A 20,526-nucleotide genomic window follows, 5' to 3' on the forward strand; every position below is an offset into this window, starting at 1 on the left:
AGAAAAAATTAATTTTTGATTGCACTTGACACGTATCATTTATCTAGTCTTGTATCACGATTGACTTAACTATTAAGAAAGGATGTCAAATTTATGTGGGATGACAAGTAGGAGAGGAGTTTTCAAGAACTAAAAAAATGATTGGTTTTTAATCAGCTTTAACTATTTTTTCTGGTAGTAGTGGTTTTGTTATTTATAGTAATACATTTATGAAAGACTTGGGATGTTTGTTAACATAACATGGTAAGATGGTCTTGCATATCCTAGGAGCTACGCTTAGACAAAAAAAAAAAAAACATGGTAAGGTGGTGGTGTATGCTTTTATGCAATTGAAAGACTATGAATGGAATCATCAGACTCATGATTTGGAATTAGGTGTCATGTACTTGCCTTAAAAATTTGGAGGTATTACCTTTTATTGAAAGACTTGTAAGATTTACATTGGTCATAAATTTTTGAAGCGTTTGCTCACCCACAAAAAGTGATTTAAGATGATGGAGATAGCTAGAACTTGTGAAGGATTATTATTGTCATATTAATTATCACATCGCAAAGGTGAATGTGGTAGCTAATGCGCTTAGTAGAGAGTCATATGAAGGTATAGTGCATTTAACTTCTACTTAAAAGCATACTTTGGATGATTTAAGGAAGTATGGTATTAAGGTATTATTTCCTAGATAAAGTGGTCTATTGGTGAATATGAAGGTACAAAGGACACTAATTGGAAGGTTTAAGGTGGCTCAAAAGAAAGATAAATTATTATTAGAGATTATTGAAGAAGTAAAGAAAGGTAATAAACTGAAATTCAGTTTTCCCGATGATGATATTTTGAGGTTTGGAAAATGGATATATGTGCCTAATAATGATAACTTGAGAAGAGAAATTTTGAATGATGCTTATGTGTCTACTTATAGCGTTCATCTAAGGAGCCTAGTTAGTAAATACGCGTATTATTTTCGTTCTCGTATTATTCATGTATTAAACACATTCAAAAAATTTTTTGAACCCAAAATGTATTAAACACGTATTTTATGCCATTCCTGTATTAAACATTAATTATACAGTGTATTTTGCCCTTTTTTGAATTTTTGGCTAAACTTAAAGTATAAAATTGTTCATTTTATTTTTAATTATTTACAAAAATACTACTACCATTTAAAAAAAACCTATCAACATTTTTTTCATAATTCCCACCCTAATTTTGCATTTTCCTCTCTTGTGACTTGTACAAAGATTCATTCTAATCTAAAGTCTAAAATCCAAGTTGATTAATTTGTTTGTTTTTTCTAACTGACTGGTACGTTAGTTATTATACAAAAAATTTTGATCATGTATTATGTTATATTAGGTTTAATAGTTAATTAAATATTTTACATTTGAATTGTTATATTGATTTTCAATAGGAGATTTAGAAAAAGTATCAAAATTATTATGATATTATCGTATTTTTATAAACATATTATTGAAGTGTGCCGTATTAAACTTGTATATATATGTTTAGTACTTTTTCCATATGCGAATTTTAAAAATCCTTTTTTACAAATGCATTTTTCATTATTTGCCTAATTATACCCGTATAATTCATGCACTCTTTTTTTCTCATTCTTGTGTTTACTAACTAGGCTAAAAAGTACTACAAGGTATTTTGTCCTGTATTTACTAACTAGGCTAATGAGTACTACAAGGTATTTTGTTTTAAATAATAAATTTTGGTGGAGAAACATAAAGAATGATATTGTTGGGTGGTTTTTGCAAGACCACTTAGTGTTGATAGAGTTTGATTACAATAACTATTTGATAGCGTTGCTAATTGTTGTTATGTTGATTTTTAATTCCTTTATGTTGCATGAAAATTTAATTCAATCTAATGGAATTATTTATCTTTCTATGCTTAGGAAGCTTGGAACATATTCAAAGCTAAGTTTAGGCCAAAAAGACTTAAAGTGTAGCAAATTTACCAGTCAATAAAATTCGTGATGCTGACTAGGGGTGGACACATGAAATAACAAGAACATATTTTGAAATTTAAATTTTGAATTCCAAATTAGCTAAAATATTCTAAAAAAGTCAAACTTTATTTTTTAGAAAGGGGGTGATTGTTAGCTAGAAAAAGGGAAATATTATTTTTTGATAAATAAAGGATATATATAAGGGAGAGACTGAATTTGTGGGGGGATATATACATACATACATACATACATACATATATATATATATATATATATATATATATATATATATATATATATATATATATATATATATATATATATATATATATATATATATATATATATATATATATATATATATTTCTTTTATTAGGTAGAGGGAATTGAATTTTAATTTCTGGTTTTATCTTATCTTAAAAAAGGGGAGATCTGAGCATGACTTACAGTGACTGAATATTTTCTCTTGGTTGGAGGGATTTGAACCCACTGAACTACAAGGATTGTAAGATTTTTATTCTTTAATGCATTTTTTTAATTATTCAAGTATTGATTATTTTTTTGAATTATTTATTATAATTGTATTGGTTGATTGCTAAAGTGTGTGATTAGTTTATCGATTAACATAATCTACTGCTTGTTTAGGTGTTGAATCCATAATTGTTCAATCCATCTAATCGAAGTGGCAACTGGGATTTATTGTTTGCTGCATCAAGAACTGTAATTCCTAGGGAAAATATTCAGTTAGATTAATGTCTTGTTTCATTGGTCTTTTTAAATCTTAATGCTGTTGACTGATTAAATTCGAGATCGTATCTAAGTTGTTAATCAATAAAGGTAACTGAAATACATGTTTTTGGTTAACTAATCATAAAGAAAGACAGGTAATTAAAACCACAACGAATATTTGAATAATTAATTTGATACTCTTGGGTGTCGATGATCAATCGTAGATTCAATGGTGGATGTGATTGTAGACCAAGGTTTATTTAATTGATTATTTATTTTAGATTATTTTACTGAATCTCATTTATTGCTTGTAACTACAATTCGTATTCAATTCAAAAACCCCCTAGTTTCATTGCTTTGTGAGATAAGTAACGACTTACTAAACTCTTCGAGGGAAAGATCCCTACTTTCCTATACTATATTTTTGTTATAGAAATTTAGGATTTTAATTTGGGTGTAGATGACAAAACTGTCAAATTTTGGCACTCTTGCTGGGGAGTTTTTAGGTTGTATTTTTTTATGCGATCTTCAAAGTAAGTTGATTTATAATTTGATTTAGAGATTGAAAAAACTGCAAAAAGGTTAAGAAAAGAAGTAAAAAGGAGATTGCAAGTACACATATCTGCTCACGAAACAAAATAATACATGGCTGAGAATCAAACTTTAAGAGAGCTTGTCGCTCCAGATTTGAACCAGCAACCTCATTACATTTATTTTCCTAACTTAGATGCTAATACTATTTTTGAGTTAAAATCTAGACTGATCCATGTTTTTCCAACATTTCATGGCTCTGTAGGTGAAGATCCTCATAAACATCTTAAAGAATTCCATGTAGTGTGCACAGGCATGAAACCAAATGAAGTGACTAAAGAACAAATTAAGATACGTGTCTTCCTGTTTTCTTTGAAAGATAATGTGCAAGACTGGTTTTATTACCTGCCTGTTTTTGGATAAGTGTTTTCCAACCTTAAGAGCTATTAGCATTAGGAAAGAAATTTGTGGCATGAGGTAGCGTAGTAGAGAGTCTTTACACGAGTATTGAGAGTGTTTTAAAAAACTCTGTGTAAGCTATCTGTACTACTAAATTAGTGACCAACTTTTAATTCAATACTTCTACGAAAGACTTCTATCAACTGATAGGAATATAATTGATACAACTAGTGGTGGAGCATTAACTAACAAAACACCTGAGGCAGCTCGAAATTTAATTGTAAACATGACATTGAATTTGCAACAATTCGGGATCAGATTAGACCATTCATCTTGGCATGTTAATGAGGCAGATGTCTCTTTTATTGAAAGATGACTTGATGATCTAACTTTTCTTATACGTAAGATGGTTGTAGGAAAAATAGGGGTAACAAAGGTTTGCAGAATTTATTCAGTTGTGGGGCATTCAACTGATATGTGCCCAATGTTTCAAGAGGAATCTTTTGAACAAGCTAATGCACTAAGTGGATTTTTGGGACAACCATAACAACATTATAATCCTTATTCAAATACCTATAACCTAGGTTGGAAGGACCATCCTAATCTCTGTTATAGGAATACACATGCAAATCAGCCTTCGAGCAACTTTTAGCTATACTAGTAACCTTACATTCCTAGATAGCAACTAGCTCAAAATTCTGATTCAAGTACGTCTCTTGAAGACATTGTTAAAACTTTAGCTACTAACACTGTGAAATTTTAGCAAGAGATGAGAACCGATATTCAAAGTTTGGAAAATCAAATGAGTCAAATGGCTACTGCAATCAGCTAGTTAGAGGCACAAAATTTGAGTAAGTTGTTATCCTAAACTATGGTGAACCCAAAGGAGAATGCTAGTGTAATAGTGTTGAAGAGTGGAAAAGAGTTAGAGATGCCAATTAAGGCACCACCTACATCAACACAGCAAGAAGAAAAAGATAAAGTGGCAGAAAATAGTTCTCTAGACAAGAATGCAGTGACAGGTAAATATCCTTCTTCAGGTAAATATAAACCTATTCCTCTTTTTCTTGAAGCTTTACAGATAATCGAAAGTATAAACACAATGCAGATTTATATGAAACCTTTCAAAAATACAAAGTCAATATCCCATTTTTTGATGCAATCAAATAAGTGCCTTGTTATGCTAAATTTTTGAAGGAGCTATGTACAACAAAGAGAAAGCAAAGGCTCAAAAGGTGTGAAAAAATAAAGGTAAGAGAGAATGTTTCAGTTATAATTCAAAAAAGTCTTCTAGAAAAATGCAATGACCTAGGTATGTTTTACATCTTTTGCACAATATGTGGCACTAGAATTGACAAGGCCACGTTAGATTTAGGAGCGTCTATTAATGTCATGCCATATTCAATATATTCTACTCTTAATCTTGGACCGTTGGAAAAAAATGGTATAATGATTCAGTTAGCTGACAGATCAAATACCTACCCTAAGGGGTTGATTGAAGATGTTCTTGTTCAAGTTAATGACAAACTTATTTTTCCTACTAACTTTTATGTTCTTGACATGAAAAATAATGACCAATCAACACCTATTCTGTTAGCAAGACCTTTTCTTAAAAATGCTAAAACAAAAATTGATGTTTATAAAGACACACTAACCATGGAGTTTGATGGTGATGCTATTCAATTCAACATTTATGATATGATGAAATATCCTAATGTTGATTTTCCTATTTATTCAGTTGATTTAACTGACTCTTTAGTGCATGATGTTTTTGAACTTGATAACGAAGGTGAACTAGAAGTGGTCAACTGTGAGCATTTTAAAAAAAAAAGTGATGAACTTAAATTAAATTTTGATTTTTAGGATATAGTAGTAGAAATGAATGAGTTTGTGGAATTGAAAAATTCAATTAATGTGTCTTATATTGAGCTACCAGCGTCTAACGAAAGACTTATACCTTTTATATTGTAGACACTAGTGTTAGAACTGAAATCTTATCCAAATCACCTCAAATACGTGTGCCTTGGAGATGGGGAACCATTACCAATGATCATTTTAAGTAAGTTAAATAAAGAGCAAGAAGAAAAATTAGTACAAATTCTGAAGAGGCACAAAATAACCATAGGATGAACCATTACTAATATTAAAAGAATCAACCCCTCTACCTGTATGTATCATATTTTACTTGAAGAAAGAGCTAGACCAATTCGATAAACACAAAGGAGGCTGAACCTGCCCATGATGGAAGTGGTAAAGAAGGAGATTCTTAAGTTGCTTCAAGCTGGAGTGATTTATCTAATTTCAGACAGTGAATGGGTCAACTCGTTCAAGTTGTATAGAAGAAGACTGGTATCACAGTGGTAAAATATTAAAACAATGAATTGGTAACCACCCGAGTACAAAATGAGTGGCGGGTTTGTATAGATTATAGGAAATTAAATATTGTAACCTATAAAAATCATTTTCCTTTACTGTTTATTGATCAGATGTTGGAAAGGCTAGTTGGCCGAACTTACTACTGTTTTCTAGATGACTTTGAAAGTTATTTTCATATTGCAATTGCTTTGAAAGATAAAGAAAAGACGACTTTCACATACCTATTTGAAACCTTTGCATATCGACGAATGCCATTCAGAGGATATAACATGCCAACCATTTTTCAAAGATATATGGTTAGTATATTTTCAAATTATGTTGAACACATTATAGAAATTTTCATGGATGATTTTACCGTTCATGAGGATTTATTCAATAATTATTTACATAATCTAGCACTTGTTTTGCAAAGATGCATTGAAACTAACCTTGTTTTAAATTTTGAAAAATGTCATTTTATGGTTGAGCAAGGTATAGTTTTGGGACATGTAGTTTCAACTAGGGGTATAAAGGTAGATAAGGCTAAAATTGATATTATTCAATCTCTGCCTTACCCCGCTAGTATGCAGGAAGTTCGTTCTTTTCTCGACCATGCAAGTTTTTACTGACACTTTATTAAAGATTTTTCTCATATTGCATTGCCATTATGTAAGTTGTTGTAACAAGATGTGGCTTTTGAGTTTGATGAAGGGTGTAAGAATGCATTTGACAAGTTAAAGTAGCTGCTGACCTCGACTCCAATTATCTAGCCACTTGATTGGAATCTTCCATTTAAGATAATATGTGACACAAATGATCATGTTGTAAGAGCCGTTTTAGGCCAATGAATTGGAAGGGCACCACATGGTATATATTATACCTCAATGACATTGAATGATGCACAGAAAAATTATTTGACCACTAAAAAAGAACTCCTAGTTATTGTTATTGCATTGGAAAATTTTCGTTCTTATTTATTGAGTACCAAGGTTGTTATTTACTCTGATCATATAACCCTTAGATATTTGATAACAAAGAAACAGCCGAAATTAAGGCTTTCAAGGTGGATTCTTCTACCAAGTGAATTTGACTTGGAGATCAAAGATAAAAATGGAGTAAAGAATCGTGTTGCTGATCATTTAAGTCACCTGGTTCATGTGAAAAACGAGCAAAATTTGTAATCGCAATTCCTTTATGAACATTTATTTTTAGCAAGTTGCAGGTTGCCCTGATATGTGAATATTGTGAATTATTTAGCTACTAACATATTGCCAGTTGGGTTGTCTAAGGCTTAAAGAGACAAACTGAAAAATGACACAAAGTATTACGTATAGGATGACCTGTATTTATGGAAGCATGTGCTAATCAGGTTATAAGAAGGTGTATACCCAAAACTAAAATTTCTTTTATTATTACCTTCTACCATTCATATGCCTGTGGAGGCCATTTTGGAGCTAGAAGGACAACATGAAAAATTCTAGATTATAGGTTTTTTTGGCTATCTTTATTTGAGACTCATATTATTTTTGCAAATCTTGTGAACGTTACCAGGAAATAGGAAATATTTCATAGAAAAATGAGACGCTTCAAACTCTAATTTTAGTTTACGAAATTTTTTATGTTTGGGTTATTGATTTCATAAGACCTTTTCCAGCCTTTTTTGGTTACATTTACATTCTATTAGCTATTGATTATGTCTCAAAATGGGTAGAAGCAATCGCTACCCAAATTGATAACTCTAAAGTTGTTTCAGGTTTCCTTAAATCTGATATATTTAATAGGTTTGACATTTCGAAAGCTCTAATTAGCAATCAAAGGAAGCATTTTTATAACCAAACAGTAGAGGCATTGTTGAAAAAATATGGTATAACACATAAGGTTGCTATATCTTATCATCTGCAAACTAGCAGACAAGTTGAGGTTTCAAACCGAGAGATTAGATCCATCATTGAGAAAACTATTGGCCCAACTAGAAAAGATTGGAGTTTGCACTTAGATTATGCATTATGGGCATATAAAATAGCGTACAAAACACTAATTAGTATGTCGTTGTATAGGCTTGTATTTAGAAAGCCCTACCATCTTCCAATTGAATTAGAGTATAAAACATATTGGGCTGTTAAGCAATGTAATATGAACTTAGATGAGAGTGGCGAACATAGGAGATTACAACTACAAGAATTAGAAGCATATTTGCAATGATATATAAAAAAGCTCGAGAATTTATAAGGAGAAAACAAAAACATTTCGTGACATAATGATTTCTAGAAAAGAATTTTCAATTAGCCAAAAAGTTCTCTCTTATCATTTAAAACTTTAGTTGTTTATAGGTAAATTGCGATCCCATTGGATTAGACCTTTTGTTGTTATAATGTTTCTCTTCATAGTGCAATAGAAATTCAGAGCTCAACAACTTTGAAAGTGTTCAGAGTTAATGGTCACAGACTCAAACCTTTTTATGAAGGATTACTAGTAGAAAATATAGAAGAATTTGAGTTGAGAGTTCCCATCTACATTGATTAATAAACGGAGACAGTACGTCAAGCCAACGATAGAAAACAAAGGCGCTACTTGAGAGACAACCCAAACTTTCAATCTTATTTGATTTAATATCTCAATTTTGATTTTTATAGGTATTTGTTTTTAAATTTCAGTTTACGTACCTAAATTTTAGCTTTAGGATTTTTAATGTTTAATTGGTGATTATTTTTATGCTTCTGGATTAGGTTCGTTTTAATTAATTTTTTTCCACTATTGAGTCATCTTCTTCCTTTTGCTTAGGTTTCAGTTGGCCTGTAAGGGAGCTCAAAAACACCAAGGAGATAGCTTCAAAGTCAAACTTGGCGCAAGGAAAAAATCTAAGAACCAAACCTTATAGTCAACAAATTGCAAAATGACTAATAAACTCCCATATGGAAATTGAATTTTTTATCCGTCATTTTCAAAATTTCAACTTAGTTTCTGTTGACTATCTAGCCAAAAATTTGATAGCAAACCCATTACATTCACCCTCTAAACCTTACAAGGAGAGTTTCACAACCATTTTCTTCATCTTCTTAGTCATATTAGTTTGTCATTGCACTTTGTCACCATTTTTACCTTTTGTTTTCGTCGTTTAGTATGCTTTTCGAAGCTTTTAGTTAAAACGGAAAAAAAGGTTGGCATTAATATCCTATTGCAATCATCTTACATAATTATGCTAAAATAATGTGTTAATGATTATTTTGGGTTTATGTTTGAAAGATTTCTTTTGGGTTTCAAGATGAAAATTATGACTTTTGTGATTGTTTAAATGACTGAGTGGTGAGTTTGTTTTGGTTTCTTGGAGTTTAAAATAGTTTAAGTTGATTTGAAATGAATATATTAATTTGATTTTTGGTTTGGAAATTGAAGTTTAGAGTATACACTAAACTTTGAAGAACGTTTGACATTTATGCCAAACTCTGAAACGAGGAGGTTAGTGTTATAAATAAAAGCTCAAAGGTTTTATAATGATTTTTCATGTAATGTTAGAATGTATAAATTTTGGTGTATCTGAAAATATTATAAACTAAGGGAGCTAAATGAAATTTTTTATATTGTAATTAACCAAAAAAACAAATAAAAAAAACCCAAGATTTCGCACTAAATTTCGATGAAAGTTTGACATATATAAAAAACTTTAAATATAGGTGTAATACCCACAAGTACATAGCAAAATTATTTTTGTCTTTTTATGTTATTTTGAGGTTATGTTGATTTTGAATAAGTTTATAAATTGGCTAAGTATTTATGTATAGAAATTTAAGTTACTAAACGATTGTCCATAGAGGGTGTCTATTCAGGTTGTGCTAATTTGATAGAATGGATAACATGTTATGTAAGATTATTTAATAAATGAATAATCATTGTGGCATTTGTCATATTTTAAAATCTGTATAAGGAGTTACATTACAAATGATAGAGATTTTCCTATGATCTTTAAACACAGAAACATTGATTCTTGATTTTACAATGTCCAGAGGCATTTTTTGGCTAGTAAGAGGCAAAGTTTCAACATCAAACCTTTCAAGCAGAAACCAAGTAAGTAGCTAGGTGATTTTGGTTTATGTTTGGCTGAAAATTTTATGAATAATCATTCTAAATTTCTTGATAGATCATATCTATAGATTATGTTTTGCAATTACAAAGAATGTGTTAGAAGATATGATTTAATTGTGGATATAATCATGTATAAATAGAGAAATATGCATGAACATGTTAAAAGTTCTATGATATGTTGTATTGCATAGCCTATCAGATGAATGAAAATATAAGCTAGTAGTTTCAAGGTATCAAATACTTATTTCACACCTATAATGATCAAAGTTGAGTAGGTGCATTAGGTTGGCACACTAGACTCAAAGACAAGCCTAGAAGTGGCATGGCTAGACATCCTTAGATAGTGTGCCAAAATTGTTGCCAGTATAGACAACCGAGGATTTAAGGAACGATAGAAGTTTCTTGGAATGTCATTTGATATGACTGGTAGTGAGGGAAGCCAGGCAAAAACATGTAAGGTGACATTGAATAAGTGTGTGAATAAGCACACGTGTAGGGGTGTAAAAGCAAGTGGCATAGAAACAATACACAACCTAAAGGACCGACACAAATGTGAGAGACAAGTGCCAAATTGTTGCAACAAGCTTTGAAGAAGGCAAAAAGATCTAGGAAGCTCAAGTGACAAGGAAAGTCAGTAGCATGACACAAAAAGAAGACTTTGCATGTAGATACGTCACTATTGTGTACGTGCAAGTGAGGTAAAATAAGCATGAGACATAAGCAGGGAATGTTTGGCTATGACAATATAGTTGGGAAAGGTTAGAAAAATGAGACATGATACTGGTCAATTGATGAGCTCACAACACTAGAGAATGTGTTAGACTAAAGAACAAGCAATGTGGTTGATATGTAATAAGCATTGGAGGGTGAGCAATGGTTACGAAAATGAGGCTCAATAAGTGGTTGCATGAAAAGTTATGACATGGAAGTTATTTGGACAAATGATAGAATTTTTCTTAGGGTAGTTGGATTCGTCTAAACTTCTAGTTTAAATGTTTGAATTCAAATTGTAAACTGGCCAAACCGAATGTAATTGTCGACTTTATATATAAAAGGGGTAGGTTTGTGTGCAATTTCTTGTTAGTAATAATAAGTGATTTTTAAGCATTAATATGAGTGTTAATATATGTTTAAGTTATTAATAATAAGGCTGGATGTGTTGTGTTGTTAAAACAATGTGTGTGATAATGTTGTTAAATGTGTGAAGTGTCTACGATAACTGTATGTAGTAGTCTATGTATATGTTCTTGATGAAATAAAGTCTCCAAATTGTTCCTTAAACACTCCTTGCTATATTTGCTTGATAGGGATTGCATTTGGTTCAAGAAAAAGTTTTTGTTTTTAGACTTGCTAAAGAGTTACTTTGCTTAGATAGTGATAGACCTCTAATTATCAAGACTTATCACAGGAAGGGCAGGAAAAGAAATTCCTCTCTAGTAGCTGAGATAGCAACGATCCAAAATAAGCATCACTAAGATAAAACAAAGAAACTAGATGAGACTCATTAAGATAACTCAAAAGAAATAATTAATGCACATCAACAAAGCTATAAGACACATCCATAGGGTTGCTTAATTATAAAAGGAAAAGAAGGCAATGAAGGAGAGCATCATAGGAAACATAATTAATAGGGGTTTACGGGCTTAGGCCTAAGGACATTGTTTACTATTCTTGGCAGTCCAATATATTGGTTTTGGTCTTTCTGGTTTAATTAAATAAGCAATGTAATCTGCACGTTATAATTCAATAAAAATAGCTTTTATTCAGTCATTATCATTTTGTCTATTACATACATCATTATTCCTATATTACATTCACATAAGAACAGATAATCACTCTTATTTCCAGCTTGTTGGCACTTAAGTCAGCTCCAGAAGATAGTAACATTCCTATAGAAGGCACTACTCTTAGTCTAGGTATGCATTAGATAACAACATTTTGCAAGGTGTGATAATTTGTTGAATCAAGTACCAAACTTGGTTGCATCATGAGGGAGCACTTTTGCTTAACTTTGCTTGGGAAAAATTATCCTCATGTAGCTGGTATTAGAGTCATTGCAAAGGAAAATCAGGTTTGCGAGAATTCAAGAGATAAGGTGATTGTTAGTGGAAATACTGTACTTAATGAGCAGGTGTCGAAGTTAGAAATGTTGTTAGGTGCTCCATATAAATCTATTGAGGGAGGAGAGTCTTCTGATGTTATTGGGTGTATAACACAACTAGATTTAAAAGTGTTTTCCATTGACAGTCCATGGTTGATGAAATCAATAACTTGCATAGGGAGAATTATGATATAGACCTGAAAATGATAGTGTTGTGTAAAGTAATTGACATCACAGATGACCGAGTTTAGAGGAGCCATTCTATGAAAATTCCAAAGCTAAAAACATTCAATGGAATCTAAAGTACCAGGGAATTAGAAACTTTTGTATAGGACATGGAACCATGTTTTATAGCCATGCACATAGCTGAAATAAAAAAAGTAGAAATGACTAATATGTACTTGATTGGTGATGCTAAGCTTTGGTGGCGCACATAATCTAGGAAAGAAGAGAATGTTGGGAAAACAAAATTGAAATGAAGCAAACTTTTAAGAAAAAACTGAAATAGCAATTTTTATCATACAACACGAGCAAGTTTGTGCATGACGTACTGAAACGATTGAATCAAATGGGATTAGTGCATGAATATATGAAAGAGTTTAGTTCATTGTTATTGGATATTCATAATACGTCTGAGGATGACAAGCTTTTCAATTTTATAATAGGACTGCAAAATTAGGCATATGCCAAGCTAAGGAGGCAGAGTGTGCGTAACCAACAAAGTGCGATTGTTGCTATTGATGGTTTGCTCGATTATAAGGACTATAGGGATAGGAATGTGATAAAGTCCCAATGACATGAGACTAATGAAATGAACATAGGCAAGTTTGATAAATATATGAAAGATAGTTAGAACTTTGACTATAGAAAGAGAAAGTATGGCAAGAAGGTTGTTTTCAAATAAGGTGAAAATTCTAGGAGATATAGGGCATGTTTCATTTTTATGGTCTTTACTAGGTAGTAGAGTGTCCAAATAGGGATAAAAAATAAATGACATTTCAATAGAGTAGAGGCTAGGCCAATAAACAGAAAAAGTTGTAATCATCAACCTTACCCAATTGTTGAACACAGTTTTGGTGTTAGCAAATATAACTAATGGTGTAATGACAATAGTTTAACTAATGCACATTGTAGTGAAAGTTAACATTTTGGCAATGGTAGACATTGGTACCACGCATACCTTTTTTTCTTCAAGAATAATGGTGTATCAATAAGGGTTAAAAATGAGCAAATGTCTAAGCTACTTAATGACTGTTATAATGAAGTTGCATTGCTTAGGAGTTGAGGTGACAGTGAGGCCTCCACTTGCTAGTTGAACATAATGGTGATTAACTTGGAGGATTATGATTTGACTCTTGGTGTAGATTGCACAAGAAGGAAAAGCTAACACTAATGCCACATCTTAACAGGGCTATGGTGATGCAAGAGGAGCATCATCATTCATATTGGTGCTTCCATCGGTTAGACAAAGGAAGCGGTTTAAAATCTAATCTAAACACTATGGAGGTTAACATGAGAAGGTTGAATTCATTGGCTATGGTTCTCGAACCAAACTTACAATAAGATGTTCTTTTATTGGTTCATGTCAATGTGAATATCGACAAGGTTAATGGGAAGCTTATTTACGAGGGACAACAACTTGAAATTTTTTTTTTTGGTACTTGGAAGTGTTGACATAAGCTATTCAGGAAAGGGAAAACAGATGTTGGCTATTGTGCATTGTTTAATGTAAAAGAAGCGCATGCTATAGGTTGAACACTTTATGGTGATAATTGAGTGAGTTGGCAATGATTTCTTTATTGAGAGGAGATTTCTTAAGCCAAGAATTTATTATTGGCTTTAGTTTTTATTAAAGTTTGATTTTGCATGAGTGCATGAGAATGACATAGACCCAAAGTAGGAAGATTGTGAGAAGATATGAGATCTCTCAATAAGGACTTTTAGTCCTTCTGTTGGGGGAGGTTTGTCACATCCCCAATGATCAAAAGTAAGTAGGAGTCTCAAGTTAGCACGTTGGGCTCAATGACAGGCCTAAGAGTGACATGGTTGGACATGTCTGGATAGTGTGCAAGACTTTTTGCAGGCAGAGGCAATTGAGGATCTAAGGAACAACAAAAGCTATTTGAAATGTCATTTGATATGTTTAGCAAAAAGAGAAGCTAGAACAAGACATATGGCGTGATATTGAGAAGTGGGCAATTAGACATACGCACGGGGGCGTAAAAATGAGTGCACAGGAGCGACTATGATTGTACAGTTGGGAAAGACTAGAAAATAAGGTATTGATGTTGCTCAATTGATGAGCTAACAACACTGCAAAGTGTGCTAGACCATAGAATAAACATTGCGTCTGATATGTGATCAACGCTAAAAGGTAAGCAATGATTACGAAAATGAGGTCTGATAAGCGGTTGCATGAGAAGTTATGAATGGGAATGATTTGGACAAAATATATGATTTGTCTTAGGGTAGTTAGTTGTGTCTGAATTGCTAGTTTAAATGTTTGAATTCAAATTGTAAACTACCCAAATTGAATGTCACTACCAACTTTATATATGAAGGGGGGAGAGGGTTAGATAGGGGCATTTTTGTGCTAGTTCGTGTTAGTTATTATGAGTGTGTTTTAGGCATTAATATGAGTATTTGTATGTTTAAGTCATTGAAAATAAGGTTGGACATGTTGTGTTATTAAGACAGTGAATGTGTGTGACAGTGTCACTAAATCAACGAAATGTGTTACTAAATCTACGAAATGTGTCTTTGGTAATTGTGTATAGTAGTATGTATGTATGTATGTATATGTTCTTGATGAAATAAGACGCATAGGATAAGATGCGATGAATGTCCATGTAGAAGAGTATATGGTCATTCATGCAATAAGTGTTCCAACATAAAGTTTTGTAGGAATGCTGAAATTTGGAAAATGTTTAGCTACTATAATTTGTTGCTACACCTCTAAAAACACTAGTAAAATTTTCCTAATCCCTCTAAATCTTAAAATTTTGTACTTGCCTCCCAAAATTGATCGAAGATTAGTGTACCAGTTCAAAGACATGCCCAAAATTTTGTGAAAATTTTTCAATTTTGCCTATTTTTCTTACAATACAACATTATGAAAAACTTATAAGTATTGGTCTTATTATCTAGATTTGATGATTTTCCTTGCTTGAATTTGTTTTCCTGTGTGAGATTTCTGACATGAATTTGTTGTTAACAAATGGTAATTAAGGTTTAAGGACATAGGACTTTTGTTGGAAGATTGGGGACGGCAACAATATAATATTTAATTAAGTCGTTTGGTTTTAATGATTTAGTCGAGTCACTTTGAATATTTTTCACTTTGCTTGAAATATTTTTCGCTCAGAGTCTCAAACTTTGAATATTTTACCATTTTTGTTTGGCATCTTTCCAACATATTGACTAATACAGATGCCATGTTTTCACCATAAGACAATTATGATCCTCTAGTAGCATGTATCAGAACCAAAACACTATTCGATGATGTCTTTTAACCTACTTTCTGTTCTTTCCTTGCTTCTGCTTCCATGTTTAGCGACTGCACAAAACAACGGAACTGTGAGTGTAGGTCAATACATTACTGCAGCTGATAATTCACAACCATGGTTTTCTCCTTCCAGGGACTTTGCTTTTGGTTTTCACAAACTTGACAATAAGGATCTCTTCTTGCCTGCCATATGGTATTACAAGATTCCAAGCAAAACCATAGTTTGGTATGCTTCAGCTGATAATCCTGCACCAAGAGGATCAAGATTACAGCTAACCGCTGACCGCGGATTGGTGCTTGATGGCCCTGATGGCCAGGAGCTATGGAAATCTGGTATCACTATGAGTGCAGCTGCTTTTGGTTTTCTTTATGATACAGGCAACTTTGTGGTGGCAGATGCAAATTCTGAAAAGTTATGGCAGAGTTTTGATGATCCTGCTGATACTTTGCTCCCTTCACAGATAATGGAAAGGGGTGGAGTAGTTTCTTCCAAACGATCGGAGACTGATTTCTCTCGAGGAAGGTTCCAATTTCGTCTGCTCCAGGATGGAAATGCTGTGCTTAATACCATAAACCTGCCTAGTGGGTTTGCATATGATGCCTATTTTTGGAGCAATACATTTGATCAAAACAGATCAAATGCTGGTCTCCAAGTAGTGTTTAATGAATCGGGCTACTTGTATGTTGTGAGGGAAAACAATCAAAGAGTTTTTCTCACACCAGGAACAATAGTCTCTTCCAAAGAAAATTATCACAGAGCAACTCTCAATTTTGATGGTTCTTTTGTGCTTTATACCCACCCCAGGAATACCAACGGAAATAATGGTATCTGGTCTGTTATTCGCACTATGCCTGATAATATCTGTGTAAACAACGATATTCGTAAAGGATTAGGCAGTGGAATTTGTGGGCATAACAGCATCTGCACTCTCAATTCTTTGCGAAGGCCAAACTGCACATGCCCGAAGGGGTTTTCTTTAGTTGATCCAGATGATCCATACGGAAACTGCAAACCGGATTTCATCCAAGGCTGTGAAGAAGATGAGGGGAAATCTGAAGAAGATCTATACCACATTGAAGAGCTAAAAAGTACCGATTGGCCTACATCTGATTTTGAGCAGCTTAAACCTTCTAGTAGAGAGGATTGTGAATCATCTTGCTTAAAGGACTGCCTGTGTTCTGCATCTGTGTTTAGACTTGATACCTGTTGGAAGAAGAAATTACCACTCTCTTATGGGAAAATGGACCCTGCTGATAATGGGACAGCTTTCATCAAAATTAGGAAAGGCGAAGGGAATGGAAAAAAGAAAAGGGATATATTCGTCCTGGTGGGATCTGTACTTTTAGGCAGCTCTGTGTTTATCAACTTGATTTTAGTTGCTGCTAGTTGCCTTGGCCTTCTAATTGTTAATCAGAAAAAACTCACGAGGACTCATCCGCCTGAAGTTGTTTCACATATGAATCTGCGTTGCTTTACCTATAAGGAGCTTGTATAGGCCACACGAGGATTCAAGGAAGAATTAGGAAGGGGGGCCTTTGGTACTGTTTACAAAGGGTTCATGGATATTGTTCCTAATAATCTTGTTGCAGTGAAGAAGTTGGATAGAGTATTTCATGATTCTGAGAAAGAATTCAAAGCTGAAGTGAATGTAATTGGGCAGACACATCACAAGAATCTGGTTCAACTTCTTGGATTCTGTGACGAGGGAGAAAATCGGTTAATAGTATATGAGTTCTTGAGTAATGGCACATTGGCCAGCTTCCTCTTCGGAGACTATAAACCAAATTGGGAACTGAGAACCAATATTGCCATGGGGATTGCCAAAGGCCTATTGTATCTCCATGAGGAATGTTGCACCCAGATCATCCATTGTGATATAAAGCCTCAAAACATACTTCTTGATGATAATTACAATGCTCGGATATCTGATTTTGGATTAGCAAAACTTTTGACATTGAATCAAAGCCATACTAGTACTGCCATCAGAGGAACCAGAGGGTATGTTGCACCTGAATGGTTCAGGAACACACCAGTCACTGTAAAAGTTGATGTTTATAGTTTTGGAGTGCTGCTTCTAGAGATCATTTGCCTTCGAAGATGCGTCGAAAAGGAAGTGAGCACAGTTGATAAAGCAATTCTAACTGATTGGGCTTATGACTGTTATCAGGAAAGACGATTGGATATTCTCGTTGAAGATGATCCTGATGCCATTGATGAGATGAATAAGCTGCAGAGGTTTGTGATGGTTGCCATTTGGTGCATCCAAGAAGATCCCTCTCTTCGCCCTACAATGAGGAAGGTTATACAGATGCTTGAAGGAGTTGTTGAAGTACCTTTTCCACCATGTCCATGGCCATTCAACATCACAAGCTAAAACTAGCTTTTATCCATTCAACATCACTGAAGCACTTTCAATTAGGCACTCAACATCACAAGCTAAAATGAGCTTTTCTGCAGCACTTTCAGTCAGGTACTCAATATAATAGAGTATCCATTGCACGATTTTCCTTGAGGTGAATTATCCGTTAATGTTGTACTCTTTTCTGCTAGATTAATTGTTTGTTAATTGTTATAGTTTTGTGTCACTGCTAATTCAATAAATAAATGTATTAGTTGCTATAAATTAATATTTCTGAAAATTCAAAGCGTTCAGGTCTTAAAACGATATATGCCTATGTTTCTAGTTGAAATATCAAACTCTAAATGAGATGCCAGATCTTTAAAACAGGTGATGGGTAGCAATAACTATGCTTTTGGCTGCCGACAAATATCAGTGATGAGTGCTAGTTCATGAGTTAAATTATAATAACGATGCCTCATTGTTCATGTGAGGTGATTTTCAAAATCGCTGTAAATAGTGAGGAAAACCTTTTTGTCTTTGAATGAATAATAGAAAATGTGACCACTTATATAAGTGTTTGGGAGAAAGCAAACAAACTAACAAGACCGAAATCAAACTCCCCTCCTCTTGATTGAATTATGTGGCAACAAAGAGTCAACCAAAATGATTCTTTTACACTAAACAATCAAAAGAACAAGTATAATAGAGATAGACACCGTAATTTGTCATGAAAATCTCTTTGTTATTAAGAGTAAAATCGTGAGGTATTGGCCAAAACCAATCAATTATATCAACAATGAGAGTATATAGTTTGTCAGCCAATAAATGGGTACATAACTCTCTAAAGACAATATAAAACTGTTAAGATCTCAAATGTTAGGTATGAGACTTAGATCCCACATTAGAAAGTATGGGTAACTAATGTGGGGTTTATATGACTTTGGGCTCTCCTATCTCAATAGTTAGTTTTCGCGGTGTGGTTCTCTTAAGGTTCGTATTATTTGGTATCAGAGTCATCACCATATCTCCCAGTTGCAATTGTGCGACGCGGGTGGTGACGCCGGCATTGCAGTGTTCGCCCAGGGCTAGCAGGGAGCTAGTGCACAGCCAGCCCGTATGGGCACCGGGGCTGCTGAGCGTGATGGTATGTTAAAAATCTAAGTGCAAGGTATGAGACTTGAATCTCACATTAGAAAGTATAGACAACTAGTGTGGGGTTTATATGACCTTGGGCTCTCTCATCTCAATAACTAGCTTTTGAGATGTGGTTCTCCTAAGGTTCGTATAAAAAACACAGTGATAATACAATTGTAGAAAATAAAAAATCCCACACCAAAACTCGTAAGTTTACATCTTATGCTCTAGACATCAAATGCACGTCTTCATCATTTAAAATCTAGAACAAAAGGTGATTAAAATGATTTCAAAGTTTGAGAGCAATTCAATGATAGACGAAAGAACGGTCTAAACAAGACTACAACAAACTTATGTTCTAACAAAAGTAACAAATTACTTGAGAAACAACACATGATCTTTGCTATTCAGAACGAAGAACTAGATGTCTTCTACTAACAATCCAAATTTTAGGGTAATTCAAACATAAAATTGAGCGAAAAACGTAAATCTCACATAGATGCATACTGAAGAAAACACAACTCTTTTCGTCTGTTCTCACATAAAATAAATTGGGATTTCTCCACCTAGTAAGATCCACAGGAAGAATAACTCCTTTCTAACTAGTCATGATAATTGTTCCTTGAAGTCTCTTGGGTATTGGTTGGTTGCACTCGAAGTTGAAGTTAAAAGCAATTTCTAGTTCCAATAAAAGCTCCATTGCTTGTTTTGCATCAGATTAACCCCATGCGTTTCCAAGCCGTTAGGGAGAAGCCGAAAGGACTTTGCAGCTTCCTCTCCATTGGAATGTCAAACAGCCAAGGACACTAGGCGTTCCTTGTAGAGTATCTCATCACTAGGTAATTTATTATACTTTTCTTGATGTAAATTTTGATATATTAAGATTTAGTTTCTGAGTAAATAATACGGAATGGGAATGCTGCATTTTCTTCGCTGACAGATGCAGACTACCAGAAAGATCAGGTATGGTTAGAAACTTCCCTGCAGGAAATTTCTTCCTTCAAATAATTCAATGAATTTGTGGGGTCTGAAAAGATTGGACATAATATTTTTCTCTATGGAAGATTAAGAAAGTTGAGTCCTTTGGTGGAGTCTATGTTTGAATGATTCACCGGGGAAAATTCAAACTATGACAACTAATTTTCTTTAATAGGAAACTCACATGTAAATATCTTAAAATTGTAATATTCATCTTTATACTGTTAAAAAAAAATGATCGGAAGATTTATTTAATAAAGAAAATTAAATCAAATAAAAGAAGAAGTTAAGAAATTTTATATGTAACCTTCAAAAATTATCGGAAGGAGATAATCATGGGATTATTTCTTGCCTTCATCAATAACAAAGCTACATGAAACCTTAGTAAAAGTAACCCTTTAAATTCAAACTTTTATCCTTTTT

The 20,526-nt window shown here is 33.3% G+C and overlaps 1 protein-coding gene across 1 annotated transcript; it reads left to right on the forward strand.

Annotated features, from left to right (window-relative positions):
* The first annotated feature begins 15,607 nt into the window (after positions 1-15,607).
* Positions 15,608-18,296, forward strand: LOC123205624 (G-type lectin S-receptor-like serine/threonine-protein kinase RLK1). Its single transcript, XM_044622625.1, is given in 1 exon segment — positions 15,608-18,296. A coding segment is annotated over 1 exon segment (2,382 nt). The 5' UTR covers positions 15,608-15,642; the 3' UTR covers positions 18,025-18,296.
* The last annotated feature ends 2,230 nt before the right edge of the window (positions 18,297-20,526 follow it).

Source organism: Mangifera indica, unplaced genomic scaffold, assembly GCF_011075055.1.
Source record: "Mangifera indica cultivar Alphonso unplaced genomic scaffold, CATAS_Mindica_2.1 Un_0010, whole genome shotgun sequence".
NCBI lineage: Eukaryota > Viridiplantae > Streptophyta > Magnoliopsida > Sapindales > Anacardiaceae > Mangifera > Mangifera indica.